The sequence below is a fragment of the Periplaneta americana genome, chromosome 14, assembly GCF_040183065.1.
Source record: "Periplaneta americana isolate PAMFEO1 chromosome 14, P.americana_PAMFEO1_priV1, whole genome shotgun sequence".
NCBI lineage: Eukaryota > Metazoa > Arthropoda > Insecta > Blattodea > Blattidae > Periplaneta > Periplaneta americana.
This window is the reverse complement of record NC_091130.1, coordinates 137060294-137075252: the sequence shown is the minus strand read 5'-3', so window position 1 is coordinate 137075252 and position 14959 is coordinate 137060294. Positions and strand designations below refer to the sequence as shown.

Here is a 14959-nt window from a genome sequence, read left to right as displayed (position 1 = left end):
GCCTCTAATTAATTATTTCTGCCCCCGCTGTAGTGATGTCGTTCTGGTTTCTAGTATGTTAATCTAGCCGCCTCACAACGTCCGGTATAACACGCTTCTTGAAGGAGGAGTTGGAGTTAGTAACTTAAGCCTTTATGAGTATGACCTATGCTCTTATCAGCTTTTATTTATGATTCCGTTACTCCCTCTTGCTCTGCAGAAGTCACTCCAATAACGGAGCATTAGTAGTGAGTGAGACAGACAGTCAGGCTTGACGTTTCCCAGTAGCTGCAGTAAGTACTTCTTAAATACAGAACACTCTGTCTCTGTCCGACCCTCGCTTTTCTCCATGCGGTCTACAAGATCTTCTCATTACGAGGACAGTCGGCGATTCCGTCCGCTTAGACGTGAGTACCAACAAGAAGAGGACACAATATCGAAACGTCGCTATGACAACAGCAGGACGATTTCATTAAATCTGCGGTACCGATATCTTAATAGATTTGTGGCCGGTTTTTTCAAGTATTGTTAGAAAATTTAACGACTGTTAAACTCTTAACAGTTTGTTAATTAATAAAATTGTATGTTTTCAACACCAGTTTGGTTTAACAGATTGTTAACAGTTTGTTAATTTTAAATGTAGGATTTCGTGCAGTTAACTCGTTTAACAGTTAGTTAAATATGGCCGATGTCTCCACAGCTGTTCGAACAGAAGTTGCGAAATTAATATTTTGTGTCTCTCTGTAGGGAATGTTTAGCATATGACTGGTAATATAACATTTAAAAAGTACTTTGGACATCAGTGTTATTTTATTTCTTTCGTATTTTCGTATCCATAATAGCAATGAGGAAATATAACCTTACTTTGTAATTATTATTCAGCACGTTACCTACAACTTTCATTTGTCAACTGTTTGTTTATGGAGCGTGGCCTACTATAATAGGTTGTCATTTCATGCAAGTTTCATGACTCACTGTATAATATAGAATTTAAAGGTTAATTTTAGCCAATCAAAAATTGTCTTACATGTGTAGAATCATTGCCAACTGCTGTTGAGTAGTTAAAATAGTGCTAACAGACGTTATAGTTAAGTATTGGTTATCTTCAACAAAATTATGTTGAACAAATGGAAAATACATTAATAAAGCGTTAAAAATAAACAGACTGTTAATTTAACATTCGTTAAGCAAAATTAAACAATACTTGGACAAACTGGCCAATGATCTAGTTACGAGATTTAGAACTTCCACGTTTCTATTTTTAGAATTCGGTTTGTGTTATCATGGTTTCTTTCTCATAATTTTGCTGATATATATTTTTAATTTATGGTAAGAAGTTTAAAATTCAAAACATTACACTATTTAAAGAGTAAAGTAAAATATTATTGCCTGTTTTAAGATATGTTGAAATGAAATTTAAATTTAAAATTGGACTGAATTTGTCTTTCCTATTTTACTATTACAAAAAATATATATACAACATTGTTTTTCCGCTGTTAAATCTATTTTTCAGTGTCAGTTTCTGTTTTAATTTAACAAGAGATTTTAAGCTACATACGTCAGGATATATTAAAACAGTAAGCACACATTTGCTAATACAAATAATAAATCTTTAAATTGCGTTAGTTATTAAATTTTCAGTTCTTCTAAAATAAATTCGGTTAATAAATTATACTTTAAATTTAAAGAAAGGTGGTGCCACATGTTTAACAATTGCTGTTGGATACTTTAGTGGCGTTTCGTCGAATTTGGGACAAGTGTAGTTGTTCTTGTGGTGCCGTCGAGGAACTAGTCATGGAACTGAAGGAGAAGGTCTCGGGTTTCTCGACTCTCAGGACCACCTCCAGTGCAGGGGACAGTTGCAATGTCAGTGCTAGTGCTAGTCGTTGTTCCACTCTACGTATCTCCGAGGAAGAGCCCGTCAATGCTACAACTTCCTGGATAACAGGGCATCCCAATAACCCAACATACGAGGAGACAAAGGTAAAATTAAACCATTATTTAGTTTTAACTACGTTACTGCTCTATCAAGTTTAATAATTCAATTTGTGTAGTTCTGATTTGCATTTCCATTCGTCCCCTGGTGCATTTTATGGAATGTTAGACTGCCGAGGCGCACTTCCGTATAGGGGCAATGACATTTACTCTGAGGTTAGAGCCCAGTTTAGGTATGTATGAGCTATTCCATCTCAAATCGAAAGGAATATAGAGAAAATTGACATTACAATTTCTAAATACAATAAAACTTTTTTGTACGTAGAGAACTGTAATACAATGCTCTGTGCAAAGTTGAGGCATCAGAACTTCATAGTGTTTAAATTAAAAACATTTAAATTTATCGTATTTTCATAAAATTAGCAATTTTAATCTGTTGTAGCTCCGAAACCCTTTCACCCAATGGTCAAAATCATGGTTTATTTTGATGCTGAGAAATTAAAGTTTATATTGACATATAAACAGATGTTCTTACATTTTTTGGAAATGGAGAAATTGAGATTTTTCCTCATTAAGACGGCGTTGCCACCGGAAAAATATTTAGAAAATGTATAGTTAGATTTCGCATTGAAAGTACAAATAAACACATATTTTTTACTGGTGCACCGTTGATACGAAAGTATTGAAAATATCAAATAAAGAAAATAAATAGTACGCGCGTGAACTAACCAGTTGACTGTGAGGTGGGAGCTAACCGAGACATGCAAGGCCAGGAGACAAACGCGTGATGTTTCATCTAGTAGCGCATAGCTGGGCTAGCTTTATCACAAGTTTTCATAAACACAGGAGTAAAATGACGCCCAACGCTCGCTTATCTTCAGCTCTCGGCCAGTGCGTGCGGTACTGCGCATACTGTGGTATAATATTAATAAAAATACCATAACATAATAAAAATAATAATAATAATAATAGTAATAATAATAATAATAATACAAAAACTTAAAATACAGATAATGTAAATTGTAAACAATTTTAATAATAAACCCCGTTGACAAAATGCTACGTACACCACTATGTATCATTCTAATTGTTACGAAAATAGGTCAGAAGGTAGCTTATTTCTACTTTACCTGAGGCATTCTCGATCGACACCTTTCTTTTATTCTAAACTCTGAAACTGGAAGAACTCTATTGGCCAGGTGCATCACCATAAGTTTTAACAGCCATTAAACGCCGACTTAATACCTGTTAAGTCACAAGCACGGTGCACCAAGATAATGACCATTAAAAGTTTGTTTAACAGCTGTAAACTTTGGTGATCGATGTCCAATTAAGTTGGTTAACAATAGTTAATTACTTTTAATGAACACAAGATGGTTGAAATATTCGGCAATTATAATTTTGAAGATGAAATACTGTATTTAGGTTATCTAAATCGACATAAAGACTACCGTGATTAAATAAAATTAGGACACCAAATTAAGCACAGGAACACAGGAACTCTCTCTACATATTTAGTAACGACAATTGGCAATAAGGAGGTATTGCAAGAAATGGCTCAAAATTAGAAATAAAATACCTAATTAGGCAATGTTTTACCGTATATTATATTTTTACTACATTTATTTTCAAATCCTTCATATTACTACGTGTTTTTAAATATCATTCTCATTTATTTAATTCCTTTTCCAGTTGGTAACCTCTACAAGGAATACAGCGTCGTGTTAAGAGGTCCTTATTCCTTTTGTTTGCCGTCGGTACGCTACTTCGTTTCCCTTGGGAACAATGAAGTAATTTTAAAACTTTTCAGAAAAGTCTACAGACAAAGAACGTACAATGGCAGGAGTAAATTTATTCCCGTGTTATAAAATACTCATTATAATGAAACGCGTTGGTTTGGGAAATTGGTTCATAATTTCACGGTTTCATATTCATGGAAAGTACGAGTTGAACTGAGTGCATGGCGAATATATTTACACGCGAATTCATGAATTGCGATAGTATGGAAGTTTTTGAATGACAGATGCTCCCCTTTAACGCGGCTTAAATGTCGGAAGAGAGCATTGCTATGTTGTTGTTATGTCTGCATTAACTTGTCTCATATCAACAAGCCTGCAAAATTGTGATGGATGCTAGTTGCCACTCTGACAAGACGTGACAATGGGCCTCCATTACGTACATTTTGCTCGTTACAAAGCCGTGTGTTATTCGCAGTAAATATTAACAAAAATCCGATGCCAATCGATGAGAAACTTGAAACTGCTTTGTTGTGTAACCTGATACTCTGTGTGAAACATAACAAACTTATGCAATGTTTCAAAAAGCTTATAGAGTTATTATACCAAATGTTTTCACCACACCGACCACACTTTCCTTAAGGCTGGTTCACAATAAACCGGGAACGTGAACCAGAATGAAACCGAGAAGCAGAGGACGTGAATATGAAAATTTTTGATTCACAATAAACCGAGAACGTAGACGACTATGCATATCGATATGCATGTCAATAACGATATGTAAAGTCGATATTACGCATTCTGATGTTATTTGTGTATAATTGACCAATGGCGTTCTCTCATGAGTACAAGGCAGCCAACATAAACATAGGTTAACCAACTTCGAAAATTCAACTGAAACATTTAATTAGGTACGGTACTATAAATATGCCCATGCATCTTTATTATCACAACCTATTTTAAGTCTACAATAACGTAAAATAATTAGAGAAGAAACATTTGTAATAGAACAAAAATGAACACAACAGTAGTTATTGAATTGAAGCATGAATATGTAGTGTGTAATACAACCAATACAGTAATAAAATATGATTCACTTCCGATCGGTGTTCAAAGATGCAGCATTTTCTCATCTTAATACGAGGCGCGCCGCTTACCGTAAACGTGACGATTTTCCTCAACACTCAATATTAGAATCTCATCAAATAAAACGTGCTCCATGATGCACAGCACAAAACAAAATAATGCATAGGTTATGTCACGGTCTTCTTGCTACGAAATATATGACGACAAAATAGCTTTTAGATGGCAATAGAATGAATCTAGTGGGCTGTGATCGGAAACGTGAACGCCAAAGTTGAAACTTGGCCAACTCTCCGTTCCCGATCCTCGGCTCCGGCAAGCTTTTCGTTAATTGTGAATGCTCACATTTTAACAATTTTACCGTTTTCGTTTTCGTTCCGATTCTCGTTTCCGGTTTATTGTGAACCAGCCTTTATTTCTTACCCGAGTTTTAACATTTCGTAGTACCGTAATCTGTTTAATATTTTCAATATTACGGATGTATTTTGGATATAAATATTTATTAATTTTGATATTTATCTACATTTGCTTATATTTAGTTCATATTTTCGCCAATTTTCTCATACGCCTACGGGGTGGTTGAGAAGGAAACGTCCATACTTTAAGGCAGTGATGTCAAAGCAAGCGCATTTTTCTGACCTTGACGTCGTGGGCGGGCATCAAGCTCTAGGTATGGAAGGAGGAAGAATTATGTAGGCCTATATGAATAAGCAGCCTGCTGGATTAAGAAAACAGTGGTGCACGAACTTCAAACGGAATGTAAAATTTCATGTCGTTATTTTTATATGGCTTCTTTCTGTTTGATATTTTATTTATTGTCTGTAAAACTAAAGTACTAAAACCAATTTCTTAATATTGCAGATGTGTTTTAAACGTTAATAACATAATAATGAGTTGAGAAGGAATATTTACATAAATTTCATAGTAGTACAATTATATTATACTAAGTGAATGAAACACATTATTCATAAAGAAAGTGATATTCCAAAGAAAGAGACTGAGTATGACATGGTAAGTTGGAATTGATATTAATAGAATCTTTAGCCTTATAAAAGTAATCAATAAACTAATGAAAACAATAGTATAGTACAACACATGAGCACATATCTTTTGTTTATGATGTAACAGTAGTTGCTTTGTTAATTAATTTCATTACAAACATTTTCCATGCGAATATTTTCAAAATTTTCAATGTACACTATCTTCAATATTACGTATTTACGATATATTAGATTTACGAAAACATTGTTTTAGTACCTGTAAAAAAAAAAGGTAAAGATATCCCCGCAACATGCCATGAAGGCACTTGGGGGGCATGGAGGTAGAGCCCCATGCTTTCCATGACCTCGGCACTAGAATGAGGTGGTGTGGTCGGAACCACGATCTGACCGCCTTTTACCCCCGGGAAAGACCCGGTACTCAATTTTATAGGAGGCTGAGTGAACCTCGGGGCCTTTCTCAAAGTTTGGCAACGAGAAAAAATCCTGTCACCACCTGGGATCGAACCCCGGACCTTCCAGTCCGTAGCCAGCTGCTCTACCAACTGAGCTACCCGGCCGTAAGGTTACTAAATAAACATATCTGAAAATTTCACTTTTCTGGAAAAGAAAGTTGACAAAATATTCATTTTGAATAAAAAAAGCAAACTTGTGAAAAATGAGTATTAAAATTAAAACTTACATTCTTATAATGCACTTATACTTTTCAAGCAAATATAAAAATAAACATTGATACAGTTTTAATAAATTGTATTTCCTTTACCCATTGAATCAGTGCTGGCCATCCCTGTACATAGCTCGACCAAGCGGCATATACCACCTCTTTCTTCTGTCTCTTTCCTTTCCGCTGTAAAGCGCTCAGGCTCTTCTGAGTTCTAAAGCGCGCGCTTGCGCCTATGGGCATGAATTGACATCACTGCTTTAAAGGGTGATGGCATCGGTGATTCTAAAGAAAAACCATTATAAGAACATATATTTTCAGCAGTTTTGGAGAAAAGTACTTGAAACCATGAGTAACAGTCCACAGCTGTGGAGTAACGGTTAGCATATCTGACCGTGAAACGAGCAGGTGCTACAAATAATGTAACACCTCCTTTACAAATTCTAATTCTTAGTTTCATTATTTTTACTGATATATGTTTATCTCATATAATTCTATTTAAGCAGGCAATTGAAAATTTTCTTTTATTATTTCTATTTCCTATTTCGTCTTCATAATTTCTGTCTTTATCTATTTTAATTTCCTGATATGTTTTCTTCTTCACAAGATTCTGTAATTTATCCATTTTCCAAAATCAAATTTTGCCTTGGTTTTGCAATTGATAAATATTTTGTAACAATAATAATTATTAATAGTATTATAACTTACGGAGCAGAGCTTTGGTCATTAAAAGTAACAACAATGCAGTACATTCAGACAACTGAAATGAATTTTTAAAGAAAAGCAGTAAGAATTTCAAGAAAAGACAAAATTAGAAACTGAATTATATGAGAAAAGATTAAATTTCAAGATACAGTTTTATATTACATCAAAACACAGCAGTTAAAGTGATATGGCCACGTTCAGCGGATGGAGGAAGAACGACTGTCAAAATATATTATAATTAAGTGGAAATCTGAAGGTAGAAAATGCAGGGGAAAACCTGAAGTTTCCTGGAGCCAGGACATTTATGATGCTGGGAAGGAAAGACAGTTGCAGATTGCAGATTGAATGGATAGAAGACCATGGCTAGTAGGAATCGGAAGGTATCGACATTAGATAACAGATATTATTATTATTATTATTATTATTATTATTATTATTATTATTATTATTATTATTATTATTATTATTATTTGGAATTGAACGGGTTACATCATAGACATCTTGACTATGCGGATGACGTGAATATATTAGGAGAAAATTCACAAACGATAAGGGAAAACATGAAAATTTTACTTCCAGCAAGTGAAGCGATAGGTTCGAAGTAAATCTCGATATGATTATGTCTCGTGGCCAGAATATTGTACGAAATGGAAATATAAATATTGGAGATTTATCCTTCGATGAGGTGGAAAAATTCAAATATCTTGGAGCAACAGTAACAAATATATATGACACTCGGGAGGAAATTAAACGCAGAATAAATATGGGAAATGAATGCGTGTTATTATTCATCTAGTCATATAGTCTGCTCTCAATAAATGATAAGTTATAATTTATAAAACAGTTATATTACCGGTTGTTCTGTATTGTTGTGAAACTTGGACGCTTACTTTGATAGAGGAACAGAGATTAAGGGTGTTTGAGAATAAGGTTCTTAGGAAAATATTTGGGGCTAACAGGGATGAAGTTACAGGAGAATGGAGAAAGTTACACAATGCAGAACTGCACGCATTGTATTCTTCACCTGACATAATTAGGAATATAAAATTCGGACGTTTGAGATGGGCAGGGCTTGTAGCACGTATCGGCGAATCCATAAATGCTTATAGAGTGTTAGTTGGGAGACCGGAGGGAAATAGACCTTAGGGGAGGCAGAAACGTAGATGGGAGGATAATATTAAAATGGATTTGAAGGAGGTGGGGTATGATGATAGAGACTGGATTAATCTTGCACAGGATAGGGACCGATGGCGGGCTTACGTGAGGGCGGCAATGAACCTTCGGGTTCCTTAAAAGCCATTTGTAAGTATTATTATTATTATTATTATTATTATTATTATTATTATTATTATTATTATTATTATTATTATTATTATTATTATTATTGTAAGCTTTTGGAAAAGGGCAAGAGGTACATTCACATAAGTTTATTAAATAGACTATTATGTTTTGTAAATGACAAAATTCTCTCCCAGTTGTCGCTACTGTTGTCATGCGGACCACTTAAATAAAGCATTGAATTGAACTTGGTTACTGGACGCCCCCGAATTCAAAAACTTTCAGTTAACACAGTGCTCCGGTATCCTGCCACCAGTATTCCCATATCCCACTACTTTCCTTGCAGAACCATCTGTTAGTTCGTAATTTGTGGGCAGCGACTTGGTAAACTAGAAGGAAGAAAAAAAAGAGTGAATGGAAACGTAACGTAGTTAATAGGCCTTAATTAAATCGTCAAACCAGAGGCGTAGCCAATTCATTATGATGGCAGTACAGTCTCTTACAGACAACTTGTACAAACACACTGACAACAGTTCTGATAGACTTGCAATAAACGAAAAATGAGCATGAATGCTTGTGTTTTCTAGCTGTACCTGAGTCAGCGTCTGTTTCTAATCAATGAACGGGTGTTCGATTTCCGATACACCGGGCAGATGATTTAAGTTGATAATGCGAAAAATCTAAAGACAACAGTGTTCTAGAAAGAAATGGTTTAAATGGAAAGGGGGAAAGCTAATAACTTTATTCTTGTTCTGTTTAAAGGACGTTTTCAAGGTCATTTCAAAGTTAATTTGTTTATGGAAGCCTGTTTTTTTATTTTTTTATTCTTGTTCCTCGTAGAAAAATAAACATTCCTGTATAAACCATTTTTCAATTTAGCAGTAGTTTATAGTCGCAAGTGTAAGATAAAACATCTTATATTAAATAGTTAAGTTTAGAAATTATATTAAAAATTCTATACCTACTATATATGTAAATTATAAAGTATATAATGTAAGGCTGCAATGATTATATGTAGGGGAGAGTCGGGTAGTATCGGACATCGGGTAGTATCGGACAGTGCGTGCCTTTCATCTACCACCATATGGTAGTACCTGAATGACATGGTTACGTTTCTCTATGCGACATCACAGAAACGTAACCATGCCAATCAGGTACTATCATCGTGTGGTAGATGAAAGAAACTCACTATCCGATATTACCCGATGTCCGATACTACCCGACTCTCCCCTATATATTTTTTTTGTCTGTGAACTATGTCACATCATTAGCGTGTAGTTTCACAGATACTTGAAAAGTAAACTTTAATGAAAAATATTCATTCATTATGTAAGGATCTAAATTTTTACTATAAAAAAGTACATTAAAATAAATTAAAAAAAAAACAAGTTCTCAAAGGTGCTCTTTCACCTCAATGACCTTTCCAGTTCTTTAAAGAAAAGATTGATGTGGGCGTAAGATTGCTTCTTTCTCAATATTCGCACAAGTGTTTCGTTTCTGGACTCGGTTCATTTATCAGCTTTCTCATTAAAACAATGTAATTTAATTTTACTTTATTGTTTTCATAATGAAAATAGATAAATATGACATGTATGAGTCACTTTTATCAACTTTTTCTTATCTAATATCTCTGAAGCTACACGCTGAATTGAAAAATGGTTTAAGCAGTTGTCAGTGATGTATAGAACATCACTTCGTACAAAAAATGCTCCAGTCACTTCCTCCGATGTTGACATTGCCTTCTCGGCATACGTAAAAACGAGTTTAATTCATTAGTACTTAAAATTGGAAACCTTCGAAAAGACATTAATTGTATACTTCCTCTGCAATTACTTAAAAAGTTGAGGTACATTTCTTAATGAACTTTAATCCAATAGCTTTAATAAGAACTTATGATTCTAAGTTATGATGTTATAGACCTACTATTCTTACTGCATACTTTTTTTTTAGTTTTCAGTGCATATTTAAAGAAATTTAGTGCATAAATGCATGCATATTTTCCAACTTTTTAGTGTGTAAATATCGGCAGTCTAATGATGCAGCAAATATTACAAATAAGGTCTTTCAGAATATTATTCTTAATTTTTAAATATGATAGCGGGCATGCAATTAAACACTTTACTCAAGAAAGTAGTGTCCAGAAATGTTTCCGTTTCGAGATAATAGGCCTACCACAGTCTAGTACGAAGCTCAATACTGCGGAATATGCATCCATTGACAGTTGAACTTTAGTTGCTAGCCACTAGGATCGCTACTATCGCACAGTCTATTGTTCCAAGTGTTGCTAACCGCTTGGAGCGCTGTATCACGAGAAATTAAAAAAAAATCACCTCAAGCTTCGTGACTGTATGTACTAGACTGTGGTAATACGGTAGAAGTCAAAACTCTTCATTGTTTTAGCTATTTCCGTTACCATGGAAGGATTATTGAAGTTGAATTGTTTTCGTTGTACTTCACAAAATAATTTCTATCTGGTCTATTTATAAATTTCCAATCATTAAAAATGTATTGGTTTACAAATGTTGAATTAGCAGAGATATGTATGGTACAAGGGGCAGCTTATGACAGGATAATGAGGCCGTAATTTTGAACAGTTTTTATTATTTTGTTAATATTATTTTTCATAATATTCGAATAATTAACTTTATAAGTAACAACAATAAATAAACAAGTTACATTCACCCTGAGGTACTGTACTTTGATATTCTCATTTATATCATATCGGTCATCTTGAAACAATAATTTTCTGATACTAGTTTATTTACTTACTTACTTACTTACTTACTTATTACTTACTTACTTACTGGCTTTTAAGGAACCCGGGGGTTCATTGCCGCCCTCACATAAGCCCGCCATTGGTCCCTATCCTCAGCAAGATTAATCCATTCTCTATTATCATATCCCACCTCCCTCAAATCCATTTAAATATTTTCACACAAATTCCATAATAACTACAACTATATTGTACTAAGTAAACACATAATTCATAAAGAAAGTGTTATCCCAAAGAAAGACACTGAATATGACATGATAAGTTGAAATTGATATTGATGGTATCTTTAGCCTTATAAATGTAATCAAAACAATATTATAGTACAAAGCAAAGTTGTCTAGGTATATGTTTTAACTGTAACTAATATTACATAATAAAACTCTTATCGCATTATGCTCTTAGGTGATATTGGTGCCCAATTTTCTGTTATCAGAATATTAAATTATCTCGAAATCTGCTGAAGCCATAGAGCTGACGTTTTACGAACACATAGGCACATATCTTTTGTTTGTGATATAACAGTATTTGCTTTGTTAATTAATTTCCTTACAAACATTTTCCATGCGAATATTTTCAAACATTTTAATACACTGTCTTCAGTAATACGTATTTACGATATATTAGATTTACGAAAACATTGTTTTAGCACCTGTAAGGCTACTAAACAAACATATCTGAAAATTTCATTTTTATGTAAAAAAGTTGAGAAAATATTCCTTTTTTAAAAAAAAGCAAACTTGTGAAAAATGAGCATTAAAATTAAAACTTACTTTCTTATAATGCACTTATACTTCTCAGACAAACCTAAAAATTAACATGGGTACAGTTTTAATAAGTTCTCTTCCCTTTATCCATTGAATCAGTGCTGGCTATCCCTGTATATAGCTTGACCAAGCGGCATATACTACCTCTTTCGTCTGTCTCTTTCCTTGCCGCTGTAAAGCGCTCAGGCTCTCTTGGGCTCTAAAGCGCGCACTTGCTCCTATGGGCATCAGTTGACATCACTGCTGTATATAGTCATATGTGCGAAATTTGTTTACGTCTTTGCATTCGATTGCGAATTGTGTATAAAAGTATTTGGAGGCAATGTTTTACCAATTAAATTCTAATTCTGTAGTTGTAAATAATTTATCTTGTAGGAAAATATACATTTACATTGAATAGAACTCATTCTAATCCTTCACACTGACAATTTCAATAGCAAACATGTTTTACTGCGTCTAATTCAAATGTGGTTGTATTCGCTACTGCAAAGCGGGCATGCGCAGATGAAGCAGTACAGTCTGCAGGGATTACTTGGATCCAGTAGGCGGTGATGAGCGGGAGTGGGCTGCTGACAGCGTGTAATTTATTCTCCAAGCCATTTATTTTGTTTATTAGGTAATTTTCTTCAACCCATCCCCTCATAATTAAAACTTTATTGTAAAATCTCTCATCTAAGAAGGCTTTAACTGTGTGTAGGATTTAAGATGTGCTGAAATGTCATACCTTCATCTATTTTTAAACATATTGTCTAAGTTAAACTCTCAACTAATGAGCAATTTAAAACTCACTCATAAAATTTAATCATATTGTAAAGTATTTTAGTTTAAAACAGATCGCTATCCTCTAAAGGAGTAATATGGCATATATCCTCATAGATTAAAATAATATTAGTATCTTGTTACAGTATTAATCTAAATTTAAGAGCTCCATACAAAAAGCGGTTATATACCCATTTGTAGAATGGAGCATTCAAAACAACCGAGTGGTTATGTTGCATCCCGATTTCCTCACCCCCCCCCCGTTTCTGCAGGCCCCTGTGTAGAGACTTGTGGCTGGACTGTCTAAGCTATTTCCTGAAAACATTTACCTACTCTTTGGAATAGGACGTCTACGTAATATTATACAGGAACATCATTTTATTTTTACTAACATTTCTAATATTAACCTGGCTATACCTTTGGATCAACGATTAAGAACCGGAAACACAGTTTGCTGCCCCCTTCCACGACTGGAGTTCGATGATACTGGCGTAAAATACAAAAAAATCACTTTACTAGGTACAGGATGGAAGAAAAGTAGTTCATCCATTTACATAAACAAGGAAATATCGCGATTTTGAGTTTGATAATTTTCATTAGGTTTTTGTTTAATCAAAATACAGTACAGTATTAACAGTGAGTGTTTTTACTCAAGAACTGAGCTATCCATTCGGACGTATTCATTATGCAGTGTATATTATACTGTCTACAGCACATTAGCGTACACTACAGAGAATGAAGTTAAACTGAAAAATAATCATAATATGGATATTTAAACACATTTTTGAAAATAGTGGCCGTTCATTTCGATACAGGCTTCAGTTCTAATGTGCATACTATCACACTATAGAATATTGTACGTAATTCTAATTACCAGGTTCGTACTTCGTATCAGTAACTCATGTTGAAAATAATTCTGTACCTACTCTATAAAAGAGACCTTACGTACTGTAAATTCAATCTTCACTTCTGCCCGATTCGAAAAGATCAAATTACTCAGACATGCTATCTACTGTCCGTCCAAGTGGTTATGTCGCAGCGTCGTAGAAATGGAGGAAATCACGTGACAGTTAATTACTTAACGAGGCCCTTTTATTTAAGTTATTTTAAACAATTTTTTAAACAATTGTATGGGTATAATATTACGTAGACGTCCAATTCCTAACAGAAATTAATGTTCTCAGAAAAGAGCTAAGACAGCTTAGCCACTTGCATTTACAGAGAGGCGAATAGAAGCAGGTGGAGGACACCGGGATGCGACGTAGGCAAATGGAAAATGATGCAATATTGAAAGCTCTTTCGTCACTGGAAAACGCGAACATATTTTTGGAACGTACAGTTTACTATGACCGTAAGGCTACTATGACTGTATATGCGGTCTTGGATCTGTGTGGAGGACGGTTGAACTTCATTAGTAGAGGGGGTGGGAGTGAAGTACAGTCAAAAACTCAGGTACTATAAAAATTGAAGTAAAAATAAAATGATGTGTCTGTACAACAGTTTAAAATAACTTGCAAGCATACATTCTCATGGGAGCAGGTAAAAAAGTTATTTTTTTTCTTCCATCTTATTAATAATGGCAAAAGAGTGCTTATACAAATTTTGGCCACTCGAGCGAAATTAAGAAGGCCGTAAAAAACTTTCCCTTGGGCCGTTTGCAGAAAGAAAGCACAATTCCATTGGAAAGATTTATTGGAACAGATACAGCAATTGTTGAGATATTTTTCAACATATTTTCCACCGAAACTGAGACGTTTATCAATTTTTGTGTCCCTGTATCGTAGAAGTCTGCCTCCTGGGATCGGAACCAGTGTGTGACAGCCGTCTGCAACTCTATGTCGATCCCATGGGATTAATGTCTCAATTACAGTGGGGGAATACATTGAAAAATAGCTCAACAATTGTTGTATTTGTTCCAATAAATTTGTTCAATGAAATTGTGTTTTCTTTCTGTAAACGGCCCCAGGGGAACTTATTTTTAATGGCCCTCATAATTGCTCTCGAGTGGCAAAAATTTGTACAAGCACTTGTTTTGACATTATTAACATGGTGGAAGAAAAACGTTAACTTTTTATCTCCCACCATGAGAATATTTGCTTGTTAGACAATAGGAAGAGTCACCGGCGTAGCTCAGTCGGTAGCGTGTTTGCCTAGAGAACCGGAGCTGTTCTCGGGCGTGGATTCGATTCCCGCTTGTACTGATTATACGGTTGGATTTTTTCCGAAGTTTTCTCTATCCATGTGGCGAGTATCAGGTCTGCTAACCTCCTGGCTAAGCTATAGAATCT

At 34.5% G+C, this 14959-nt stretch overlaps 1 protein-coding gene across 5 annotated transcripts in view; it reads left to right on the top strand.

Moving 5' to 3' along the window:
• Nucleotides 1–243: 243 nt before the first annotated feature.
• LOC138713755 (inactive dipeptidyl peptidase 10-like) overlaps nt 244–14959 on the top strand; it is an 883892-nt gene continuing 869176 nt past the window's right edge. For 2 of the 5 annotated variants that reach the window (XM_069846140.1, XM_069846139.1), the window contains exons 1-2: nt 244–386; nt 1712–1962. In XM_069846140.1, coding sequence (XP_069702241.1) covers nt 329–386; nt 1712–1962 — 309 coding nt within the window. In that variant the 5' untranslated portion in view covers nt 244–328. The other 3 variants (XM_069846143.1, XM_069846142.1, XM_069846141.1) reach the window with 3 other exon arrangements.